The following is a 12,707-nucleotide window of genomic DNA, read 5'->3' as shown; positions in this document are numbered from 1 at the left end:
ATAGAAGAAGGGCATAACTTTGCATTATTTCTCTATATAACCCCTCTTCACATTTCACACAATTTGGATGGACGGGTTGACCTATTGCAGTTTGCTAAATCTTATTATTTATGACAAGCATAGCAATATTGTATCCACAACAAAGTTATTTCATTCTCTTTCAGATTAGTGTGCTAATAAAACAAAGCTAAATAAATTTTCAGCTTTTGTGACCATTTAAAAATGGGATAAAAGCCCACTTATTTTGAACAAATTTTCTAAACATGTTGGCATTCTGTTCTTTTTCAGAAGTTGGAAACAATAGGGTTCATTTTCTTCAGTAATGAAATGCTTAAGAAAAATAATGAAAATAATGTTTGTCTATTCTTTATCAGAAATAAGGGCTTTTAAAGGTGTATCTGCAGCCTATTCTATTTTGGGGTGTTTTTTTTACTATTTTTTCCATTCTGAAATTTAAAAAAGAAAAATCTGATGTGCATCATAGCAAGGAGAGGCAAACTGTTACCTGGTAATGCTATTGGTGTGTATGCAAATATTTGGTAAATATCCTGTTTCAAATGTCTCACATCCTCATTTATTGTGGCTTTAGTAGTTTCAGCAGTGCTTTGAAGCATTTGAGACAGGAAACTAAACCTGACTTATTGTAATGTGTAGCGTGCTAGGATGAAAACAAGTGTCTTTAATTTTAGGTATCAGTGTACTCTGCATATAACTGGGGGAAGTGTTCACAGTGATGTTGATGCTCTGTTAAGTAGAAAATATTTCTTGTGTGAAAACAGAGAACTCAGGTTTCTTATGTTAAAAAAAAAACCAAACAAAAAAAAAGCCCAGCTCTTTTAGAGCTTGGGCTGGACAAAGCATTTCAGCATATGATGAGGAATGTGCGAAACTGCCAAGAACGTGCACATGTCTGGGGATGAGTTAACAGACAGTAACTTCATCTCAGAAGCAGCAATAAATACATCCTTTATGCCAGCCCAGGGAAGGGAGCAGCGACCAGAGGGGACGTGGCAGTGCTGGGGACGTGTGTCGCCGTGCCACTCCTTGTGTCCCCTCGGGGACTCCCGGCACGGCGGACGGCGGGGGACACTGTCCCGTGCCTCGGGAGGGTGGCTCAGGCTTTTGGCCTTGCTGGGTGAGACAGTTGTGATGATGGTGGAAGTAAGGAGTCGACTCCAGTCGGGGGTAAAGCCCAGGTTTATTGAGGAGAGCTCCAGGGAGATCCACAACCCAGAGGAACCAAATGACAGAAGCGCCGGACTGGGCTGTGCAGCACAATATGAACATTGGGAAACGTGGCGGGGAGATCACCCACCCACCCATGGGAATGTTCGGGGGAGTGGAAGGTGGGGAGACAGACACATGGGGAATTCAACAGGGGAGGTGGGAAGGAGGGACCCCTGGCCCCCGCCCAATCACTCGACGCCCTTTGTGGAAGGTTCTGGATGAGTGGGATGGGGAGTTGAGAGATGGACAAGGCACCAGGGAGGGGACAGGGGAATGACCCAGCAAACTGGGGGGACGTTGACATCCAAGGAAAGGGGTAGTTCAGGGTAAAACCATGGAGGGGGGTAAAGGGATGGACCATTAAAGACATGAAACAAAACCACAAGAGACATGGGAATGGCTCCAGGCATGGCAGCACCTGCTGCAGGAGTTACCAGCGTGGAATAGGGCTGGGGGTGACCACAACAGGGAGCTAACGGCCATCCACATCTGTTTAACTCTGAGTCAAGTCTGATTATTGATTTTAATCAACTAATTAAGGCATTAGCATTGAGTGTGTCTCATGGTGGGAGAGGATTATTTGTTTGCGCATCTGCAAAATGTCATTTTTTGTCTGTTTCCCAGGATGCTGTTTATTTTTTTTTTAATTATCACAAGCAAAGCAAACATGCTCATCTACAGAATGCAGTGTATTTTTTTAAATTTTGTTCCAAGAGTTTCCTCTTTCTCTGTCACGTAGACATTATCAGTCAGTCACAATTAATACTCTAAGACAAATTTTCTTGCTGGAAATACTTCATCTAGATTCCTGAAGCCATTTTTGCCATGAAAAGGGGATTTCTTCCTCCATTGTCTTCTACAAATCTGGCCTGAGTTTCTCTATACACAAGTATTCCCATATTTTCTCTTTTTTCACTCTGAAGCTTTCACATTTTTCTGCACCATGAGAATAACATGTGTGAATTGGCATGCTGAAAATATTTTCCCGTTTAAAATCTGGTCATAATGCCTTTGTTTCCCAGACAGCAGCCCAGACACTAGGATAGGTGAAAAAAAAATTAAAAAAAAAAAAAAAAAAAAAAAAAAACTGAGAGGCAGAGATGTAGGAAAACTTGATAATAATTCTTAATAATTATTAATCAATATTATTCATTAATATATTAATTTAATTAATAATAATATATAAATGTTAAAATCTTAATAGTTACTATTATTAATAATTTATTAATTAATTATGTTAATTAATTTAATAGCACTGAATAATTTAATAATATTAAATCTATTATTAATAATTCTTGGGAATTAGTATATTTTTGTAGCATGGCCATCCTCACTGGGCTGCCCTGATGAGGTTGGGAAGATGCAAACCTGGACACTTCATTTCTTGGCCTAAGAGAGCAAGTGTAAGTTCTTTTAGTGTTTCCAGGGGCTGATGGGATTTGAAACCAGAACAATCTATAAGTTATTGTTGAAGAGGAAGACCTGGAGGACTGCTCTGATTCCTCCTGTTCCTTTGCCTTTTAATTGCCCAGGAGATTCAGAGACAATAGAAGAACAAGATTGACTATTTGCATATGTGCTGCACCAAAACCTATGTTTTATCACAAATAAAATGTAAAATTGCTAAAACAATCCTAATAAATATAATTTTTGGTGTCCATAGGGCCCTAGCTGGGTGGGAGAAAGAGGGGGAAAAGTGGTGGAAAAGCAAACAGCTCTGTGCTTCTTCAGCTCAGTGTTGGTGGAAGAGGGAAAATACCAGACAGTGCCTTTCCCTCCACAGCTCTAAGAGGATTTCTGGATGTTTTCTTGTCTCTTCGTAGTCTTGAATGGAAGGACATGAGAAGTGTAGGTGCTGATTTGAAGCAGCATGTTTGTTTACTATTTAAAAGAGACTTCAAGCCTTGTTTGAAGTATTTGACATGCTGACTAGAAGTAATGGCTCACTTAGCCGGGTGGGCTTTGTTGGCTGTGTATCAGCACAAAAATGCAAAGTTGCTAAAAGTTCTTGGGCTGGCACCTTTGGTGTTCTGCAAATGGAGTTTTTAGTCCAATCAAGTCTGGCAGTAGTCAGCAGTTTTCTCTGGAAGCATGGAACTGGCAAAAACCCTGATAGGTTATCATACAGCTTATGGAGTATATAAACTTTGCTAACTTGAAGTATTTTACTGCCCTACCTTGCATTTGCATTGCTGTAATGTGTGTGTTCTTTTTTTTGGGGGGGGGACAGCACTGGGGAAAACAGACAATTTGATGGGGGCAAGGGTGCAAAAGCTGGATCAGCCTCTCTCTGGGGTAACACTTGAGGGTGGTGGTTCCGTAGTGGGAGGTGGGGAGCTTTTGCTTCTTTGTTTTTTACCTCTCCACTGAACCAGAAACTCACTGAAGAGCTACACACAGACGTGAATTTCCTGAAAATAAAAAAAAATACAGTGGTAACCTGATGAAGCAATGCTGAGAGTGCAACGTATTTTCCTTATTTTCACACTGCCCAGAGAAGCTAACCTGCTTTCCCAGTGAAATGGAAAAGCAAATCTGGGGCAATTGCTTTGCATTCAGCTGGTTTCTGAGAGTTTCAGGCCAAAGCTCGAGCAGGATGTAAAGTTCAGTATGCAGGTGACAGGCTCCCAGGGAGCATGTGACTGTCTGGAATGTATGCTGTCAACATTCTGGCTGATAAGATGCAGAAAATCCAGACACTCACCTTTTAATCAGGAAGAATGACTAACAGAAAAATCAAGACGCCTTCTCATGATCTCCAGCACAAGTGACAAGGCAGAAGTAAGGTATGTTGTCATTTTTAATACTTTTAAAAGGGGAAATGGATACTACCCTAAATGCAGATGCTACACTAGGACACCAGGAAGTTTAGTAACACAGATTTCTGTAGTTTTTAAAATTCAAAACATAATCATTAGCTGATAAAGTGTGGTGGAGTGTGTTAAGAGAGGTATTTCCTTCTTCCCTGAATAAGACTGAAATGGGAGTCTTAGAGCCAATGTTTTGAAATGGAAGAAATGTGGAACTTTAAGGCACCATAGTGGTGGTATTATGGGATATGCAATGCTGTGAGATAAAGTTTGATGTATTTGCTCATCTTCATAATTAGATAAAAAGGAATCTGGGGGGAAAAAAAAGTGCTTTATACTGTTGGTCATTCTTGTTTAATGTCAAGACAACCCCTATTCAGTCTCCAGCTTGTCAGCCATGACAGAGGCTGTCATGCACAGAGAAATGTACTCTATTAAGGATTTTTTTTTTTTTTAATGCAGTGTTGATGAAGTATTAAGATTTTTTTTTCCAGATAGTATTAGCTATTCAAGAAATAACTGCTCTCATCCACTTTCAGAAAGCATAAAATAAGTATATTCTATGCTCAGGGCAACCCAGGTCAGATCTGTCTCGTAGCATTGCTTTTGGAAATGGGCAGTTCTTTTCTCCTCACACTTACTGGTGATTTTAGGTATCCCAGCACCTTTAGAAGACTTGTAGCAGTGACTTGCTAAAAATTGTCATGTTTTTTCTTGTCGTGTGACTTTAGGTAAGAACAGATAATAAATACATGGAGGGAACTGAAAGTCCCGGTTTATATCCTTCCCTCTTACTTTGTGTTGTGGGAAATTCTCAAAAGAGCTCCACTGGGTCAAAAGGACCAAGAATGGTTGAAATATTAAAAACCCACATCCCCTTGAAGAAATTTTGTCACATATCTGTGGCTTCCCCAGTCTGGAATGTGGGTGGGTGCCTGAGTGAGGCAGGTCCCTGTAGGAAAGGCTTTCCACAGCTTCAGACTTTGAGTCCTTTGTGTATAACTTTAGTACCACGGGCAGCTTTGACACTGGTTCTGCCCAGCTGCTGGCTGATGGCTCCCTGAGCGCAGGGGTCAGTCTGGCTGTAGGATCTGAAGGCAGTGAGGAGATAAGCAAATGTTCTGAGATAATCACAAAGATTCCATGGGGGCAGCTGCCTTTGGGTCTGAAGAGGCGGTAGTCCTTGTGTGTGTAACAATGAGCTGCCTGGTTTAAGGCCAAAGCCACTTTGAACTAGGGGAAGAAAGAACACTGGAAACTGGAGTTTATTGGGAAAAATTAGAAGTTATGGATAGCTGCTGTGTGGAGGCACTGGAGGACACCGCACTAACAGGCAACACTTTAAGCTCCCCTTCTTGCCAGAGCATTGCGTTGCACACGTATTTATCTTGGTGTTGCAAGTTTGAAAAGCTGCCATGCTGTGAAATTTCAGCTTCAGCAGGAGCAGACAAATATCTTGGAAGGGTATCATCATCTTCTGTTAGGATGGAAAATCGCCTCTTTGGCAATAGCAGTATTTATGGGATCATTATCTTATTCACAGGATCGTCCTTGAATTCCTCCCCTTTTATAATGTCTTTTGAGAGGACAGGCAAGTAATTCAAAGAGCAGAACTTATTTTTGGGTTTAGTCTGAGCCTGAAATAAATTGAGAAGGCTGAGTAGTGTTACGATAAACAGGGAGCAGAACAGAGACAGGAAATAGGGGGTCTTTGGTAATGAGTTCCAGCCACTCTTGAAACAGAAAGCCAGAGAAAGCATTACTTGAGAATAGTTTCTCAGTGACAGCTTAATAATTTTTAGCTTGTTATTCAGCATTAAAGGGGAACAGTTCCTGCAGATTTATGGTGTTCTTGAAAGATCCTTTTTTAAAATCATTGAGCAAGTTATCTTTTTAAAGTTTTTTAGGGTTGCATTGTTCTTGCTGCAAACCGATCTGCTGTTTAAAAAAACCAGATGTTTGGGGGGGAGCCTGAAGTTTATACAGTTGTGTGTTATATATACATCTGTGAGAAGCCTTTGGGATAAGACTGTGGGACAGGGGCAGGGGATTCTGCTTAAAATATGACCAGGCATTGAAGATTTCAGAAGTTGAGGGTTGAAAGGGGAAGAAATCACAGCTACATCCTGTAGAACAAAGCAGAGCGCTTGCTTCCAAAAGTTTCTTTTAACCCTGGGAATGTGACTGCTGAGATGGGCCCAAAGCATGGATGGTGAGATTGATATTTACAAGCACTTCACGTGGCTAAAGAGGGTAAGTGATTTGCTGGGCTTTGTTTCCTCTTTCTAAATTTCTAAAACATTTAGCAAAATCTCAGTGAGAATTCTCTGCTTCGCGAAAAGAAACTCATTCAGTGCCTCAGACTTTAAATGGTGTGAGTTTCTTCATGAGAAGTGAATTAAAGACATGCCTTGGTGTAGGAGGAGGAGGCTTAGGGAGGGGGGGGGGAAAAAAATCAGCTGTCTTTGTCTTTAAAAATGAAACTGTAGGATCAAACTTTGAGCAAATGGCAATAGATTCTGGCAAGTGCTTGTGCCTTCCGGGGATTGCAGTGCAACAAAACAAATCCTGCATGGTAACGTATAGCAAAGGAAAGGAGAGGCTCTTGTTCACCATGTTGTGCTTTAAAGGGAAAAGTTTTCTGCACCAGATCTCCACTTAAGTGATTCTTCATCAGGGTAACTGTATGAGACCTCTCGGGATGCCTTTGTCTCGGGTAAAAATGGTGGTGGTTTTCTTCTGTGCCTGTTACTCTGCTAAAAAGATGGGTGTTTTTTTTAAAGGCAAGGCTATTAATTTTGTTAATTTTATTGATTAACTTCCCAGACATAGATTAACTGCATGGAATTGTCTTCCTTTTCTTAAAAGTAGGTTTGTGCGGTTCTCTCATTACTTTGAAAAAAAACACTTTGTTTTTTGTCAGCTTTTAGATTTTTTTATGATCTGAGTATTTCCTTTTCAGTGTTAGAAAAATCTACAAATGAGATATGACTAGATCCCTCAGAATAAGCTGTTTTTAAAATTAGAATATGTGATTTGTGTGTCACGAAAGAAGCACATTCTCTCCTTATTCTTTTAAAATCTGTTTTAATCTGTGTGTGCTTTTCCTGCAAATTCTTGCCTGTCTGTATGTATATACACACATGAATACAAATGCAAGTGCTCTCTTGGGTTTTTACTAGCTGTATAAACATAAAATATCTGTCAATTCTAATGTGAAATGTGATTAGGAGCATTTATTTTGAGTAGTTTCTTGGATAAGTGTAAAATATCAATGATGTGTCAGTCTTTAATAAGAGCTTGAGAATCCTGAAGCTAATTTACCAAATATTTGCATCAGATTCTGCAAACTTTCACTTTTCTGGAGTGTGTCTGTGGAGGGGATTAAATGGGAAGTGAATGGATAGTGAAGAGGCAACAGGAAGTAGCTGCTGGTAACATTATACTCTTAGTTTACCTATGCTCTGTGCAGCTAAAGCTAATTACCTCTTTAAAAATGTGTATTTTGGGCTCACATATTAATTTGGTATTTAAATGAGGTTATGGATACGGCGCGTCTGCCATAAATTTCATTTTTGTGAAGCCAGGTTTGCTAACAGAAAGGTTAAAAAGCCCTGCTGCCATCAGCTTGAGGGCTGTGCTCAGGAAGGACACGGTGCTCAAACGTAGCACGAGGTTTTACAGGAATTAATAATGCTCCTGCTGTTGTGGCATGCAATTCCCTTCATGTCAGGTACATAAAGGAGAACATCAATACTGCTGCTTTTCCTTGCAAGCTCTTTCAAGGGGTGAGCACATGTGGGGGAAGGGAGGAGGACTGAAAGCGATCTTGCACTGTTCCCAGGAGAACTTTAGGCAGTCTGCTCCCAGATTCCTTTGACAAGTGATTTAGAAACCAAAGAAGTTGAAGCAATCTAAGCTGCTGGAACAATTATCCCATCCAAGAATCCCAGTGTCTCATGTCTGGCACTGACTGTTACAGCACATAAAGATTTCAGTTCCTGCAATCATAAACTGTTGCTTTTTGGCTGATAATAAAATTATGAGTTGCTTTCAGAGGAACACATGGCATTTAACAGAGAATAACTGCAACAGACTTCCATAAAGCCTTGGTGAAGTATGCCAGAGCTGGCTCAAATTTCATCATTAGCAGAAATCACTTCAGAGACTCAGATGGGTTTTGATGTTGCTGGGGTTAGCTAGGCTGGATTTGTGTGGTATCTGTGGCTTGGACTGGGTTAGGGCAGCAAACAAAACCAAAAATCACGAGATGCAGGCAGGCAAAACAACAGATACAACTGCTATTTTCAGATGCTTATAATGGAGGGTCTGGTTTTAAGCAGTCTTTTAACATAATGTGTACAGTGGCATCTTCCAACAGCAGCAGGGGAAAAAGTATTATTTAGGTCAAACTGAAATAATGTGTCACCGCATTTCAGTTCTTCCCCTTGGACTTTACTGGTGTCAACATGACCTGTGGAACTGCTGGGCCAAGAATGGCCAGAGGGATGGACAAAGTGGGCAGCAAAACCTGAGAGCATGTGGACAGAGCCAAGGAAGGAGGGCAGGGAAAATTCCTTGTGTATAAACATCGTGCTTTTAAATCCACAGCTTGGCCAGCAGCACAGTCATAAAGCAGTTTGGAGGAAGTGTTTTGCAGGTCATTAATACTGGGCTCTTCCACAGGGCCTGAGTGTGGATCTGTTAAAAGTTTCACTTGCAATCTATGGGTCTTGAGATACCCCCACCACCTGAAAGTGTCTCGTTTTTAACAAATATTCTTTTGTTCTCCCAAGGGACTTGGGTTAGAGAGTTCACATACAATTTTGTGTCATCCTGTTGCTTTATTCTTATTTTTCCACCCACCCTTAATTAGAAGATATCATTCCAGATAAAAACAGTGCAGCCCATCTTTTGGTACGTAGACATGTGGTTATAGCCCAAAATGATTAATATAAATGCTAATATTCACTGCAAACTGTGCAGAATGGAGCTGATGGCTGGCCTGAAATTGATGTACAAATGCCTTCCTTTTTTTCTGGATGAGATTCTTAACCTGTACCAGCAAGAGGTGGAGTGATCAAACCCATGATGTAGTCATTAAATTCAAGATATTGGGGGTGAATCTTGTGGCTTCTGTAAGGATATTTTCTTTTGAGACATGTAACTGTCTGGAGGAAAAAAATAAGTATTAGTTTTAATAAAAATTATCCAGTTAAAATACAAATATTTATTTAAAATTCATTTGGTTTAAGGACTACCCAAAATTAACCTAGCTCTGTCTTTGCTTAGTTTCAGACTATGCATTGTCAGCTTTTTTCAAGTGACTACTACTTTCATTTAAGCAACCAGTAACAATGGCAAATAAAAAATCCTGCTGTTGATTTACTAATTGCCTTCAGATGAAAGGCAAGAATTATAGATCCAGAAACTGTGTTCCAGCCTTCTCCTCTGAGGTAGCTGAGGGAATGCACATGCATTGAGATGGGTGTGTATCTGAGGTAGCACTAACATGCCAAGAGATTAAATTTTTGCTTCGACAGTCAGATGCAAATAAAAATGTTTACTGTGTAAGCTTCTCACTCATCACTCATCATAATACAACTCCTTGTGACTCAGACCATAATTCTAGTGACCAAAAAAAAGAGTAACACCATACACTTCTAAATATTGTCAACTCCAAACAGGCTGGGAAGAGTCTGCAGTGTCCATTCTCTGGTGTTGGAACGCAGCACTGAGGTCTGGCTGCTGCTGGTACTTTGTGGTAAAGCTGGACTCTGCTGGCCATACTCCTGCTTTTCAGCTTCCAAACTGCAACAAAAAGCAATATATCAAGCATGTCCCTATTCTTCCCCATTAATACAAGTATTGTCATTGCCACAGGCATCCAATCCAAGTATCAGTGGAGCTGAAAGTGATCCATGTGGCTGAGAGGAGGGTTATGACATAATCTGTCTCCTCACAGAGGCGGGTGACTTGTTGAAAAAGCTCACAAATCACCACTTTAACTGACTGCCAGGTTTCTTTTCCCAGCTCCTCCCCACTCCACAGGGTGAGATCCGTGGTGTTTGTGACAAATTTCCGAGTCACAGATTGCTGACCAAATTCAGAAGTTGGAGGGGTTAGGATTAAAATTAGCTGCGTTGGAGATTCTTGGTGCTGAAAAGGCACACCTGAGGAGAACATCAACTGACCAACATTTCTTGCCATATCCTTTGATACTTTTGCTGATTATCTGCATTTTAAATCAAAGCTATTGAATTGTTCTCCAAAGACTGATTTTTTTTGTGTGTGTGTCACATGAGAAGGAAAATTCAAGCCCTTTTTTCAGAAGAGGACTCGGTAATGACTGGATCACGCAAGTGATACTTTGACCTTCCCAGCAACTTTCCAGTATTATTTTCATATTAAATCAGTGGGCATATTCCAAAGAAAGATTTGGAAAATAAAAATGAAGAAGCTAAAGCAGGTGATGGAATGCATTTTGACAAAAAAAACCAAAAAATTATGGAAAGTTTTATTTTTCTTTTCTTTCTCTAGAACTGGGAGTTACAGCTGATTTGGAATTGTTCCAATTGTCTTAGGTTAATATCTCTTGCCATCTGATGGGGCAGTAAACTATATCCAAAATCACTAAGGAGACTGTCATACAGGTGCTCCAAGAAATTGCTTTGCAGCTCCTGGCTTCCCATGGCTTGGACAGATCCCTCTTCAGTGGGTAAAACCTGGCTGGATGTCCTGGCACGGAGTGGTGGTGCATGGTGCCACATCCAGCTGGGGACCATCACCAGCGGTGTTCCCCAGGGATCAGTGCTGGACCCCGTCCTGTTTGGTGCCTTTACTGATGATCTAGGTGAGGGGAGCACATGCAGCAAGGTACAAAGGTAACACCAAGCTGGGTGGGAGCGCTGACCTGCTGCAGGGAGGAAGGCTCTGGGCCGAGGCCAGTGATGTGAGATTCAACAAGGCCAAGTTCTGGATGCTGTCCTTGGGTCACAACAACCCCGTGGAGCACTGCTGGGGACAGAATGGCTGGACAGTGGCCAGAGGAAAGGACCTGGGGGTACTGGTTGAGAGTGACTGAACATGAGCCAGCTGTGCCCAGGGGGCCAAGAAGGCCAGTGGCACCTGGCCTGCACAGAAATGTTGTCCCCAGCAGGAGCAGGGCAGTGGCTGTCCCCCTGTACTGGGCACTGCTGAGGCCACGCCTCGAGTGCTGTGTCCTGTTCTGGGCTCCCTCAGTTCCAGAAGGACATTGAGGGGCTGGAGCAGGTCCAGAGAAGGGCAATGGAGCTGAGAGGTTCTGGAGGGTAAGAGCCCTGTGAGAAGCAGTTGAGGGAGCTGGGGGTGTTCAGCCTGGAGAAAAGGAGGCTCAGCGGAGACCTCACCACTCTAAGCTGCCTGACAGGAGAATGGAGCCAGGTGGGGATTGGCCTCTCCTGCCAGGCAAGCAGTGACAGGATGAGAGAAATGGCTGAAGTTGTGCCATGATGCCACCCTTGGCCCAAGAATGACACGAGGACACCACGTGAAAGGAATAAAAGAAGGCTTTAATGAAAGGGAAACTTTGGCTTAAATAGACCAACACGACACATTCTATTTGGTTAATTAATAAAACCATCTTTCTCACACACTGTCCTTGAGAGGAACAGAAAAGCAAGGTGGAAAAACACCACCTGCATATTGTTTAGACTAACAAGTTATCACATTCCTACAGCTCCCTAAAAATTCTCACAAGCCACTGTGAGAAACAATTGCCATTTCTCTCTCCCTGACCAGGCCAGCATCCACACCATGAGAGGTTCAGATTGGATGCTAGGAAAAATTTCATCACAAAAAGGATTGTAAAACATGGGAACAGACTGCCCAGGTGGAGACACCATCCCTGGAAGAGTTTAAAAAAATGTGTAGATGTGGTACTTGAGGACATGGTTTTATGGTGAAAATGGTGGTGGTGCTGGTTGGACTCGATGATCTTAAAACTCTTTTCCAGTCTTAAAAACTCTGATTCCTGTAGGCAAAGTATTTTATGGCATGCAGCTGATTTTTTATCTGCAATGGTACTGCTATCAGCATATTTTTAGATACCTTGCCTTAGCATATCTTTCCTCCTACTTTGTTATCATAAACTTTTTTACGTGTTTTGTGCAATCTCTCTCATTCTTTCATTGGAAGAGGCATAGTTAACATATTTGGCTTATGATTTGTCTAGCCCAGGTAACAATCTTTGGTCTTTAATGCTGGATCTTCTGAAGTAACAGCTTTATAGGAAACCCTGCAGATTCAGCCTTTTAGACCTGTGTAACCACCAAATAAATATAAATAAATATAATAATTATATTTATTATATAATATATATATTATATATTATATATTATATAATATATTATATTACATTATTATATTTATATAATTATAAATAAATAAAAAACACCAAATAAACCAGTGTTTATTTGTTGTTTGTGAGTTCTTAGAGCAATCTGTGGCCTCGTGTCTTTTGTGCTGTGGGTCCTGTATTCAATTGCTGCTGACACATGTGCCATCTTGCTCAGTTTCCTCTCAGTCCCGACTCTCACAACTGTAGAATGATCTCCAGCCATCCACAGATGGCCCTGGTTCATGTTACACTGTTTTATCTTGTCTTTATACATGCCACAAAGAATTACCGAG

The 12,707-nt window shown here is 41.2% G+C and overlaps 1 protein-coding gene across 7 annotated transcripts in view; it reads left to right on the top strand.

The window, feature by feature from the left end:
* Window positions 1-12,707, top strand: part of PPFIBP2 (PPFIA binding protein 2) — a 93,864-nt gene that overhangs the window by 37,089 nt on the left and 44,068 nt on the right. For 3 of the 7 annotated variants that reach the window (XM_053945000.1, XM_053945002.1, XM_053944998.1), the window contains exon 1: window positions 6,201-6,290. The exons of the other annotated variants lie outside the window; for them this stretch is intronic. In XM_053945000.1, coding sequence (XP_053800975.1) covers window positions 6,243-6,290 — 48 coding nt within the window. In that variant the 5' untranslated portion in view covers window positions 6,201-6,242. Of the gene's footprint in view, window positions 1-6,200; window positions 6,291-12,707 lie in introns of those variants that run through there. 7 annotated transcript variants of the gene reach the window in all.

This window comes from Vidua chalybeata, chromosome 6 (genome assembly GCF_026979565.1).
Source record: "Vidua chalybeata isolate OUT-0048 chromosome 6, bVidCha1 merged haplotype, whole genome shotgun sequence".
Lineage (NCBI taxonomy): Eukaryota > Metazoa > Chordata > Aves > Passeriformes > Viduidae > Vidua > Vidua chalybeata.
The sequence above is the reverse complement of the archived record's forward strand: the minus strand, read 5'-3'. Positions and strand labels throughout refer to the sequence as shown.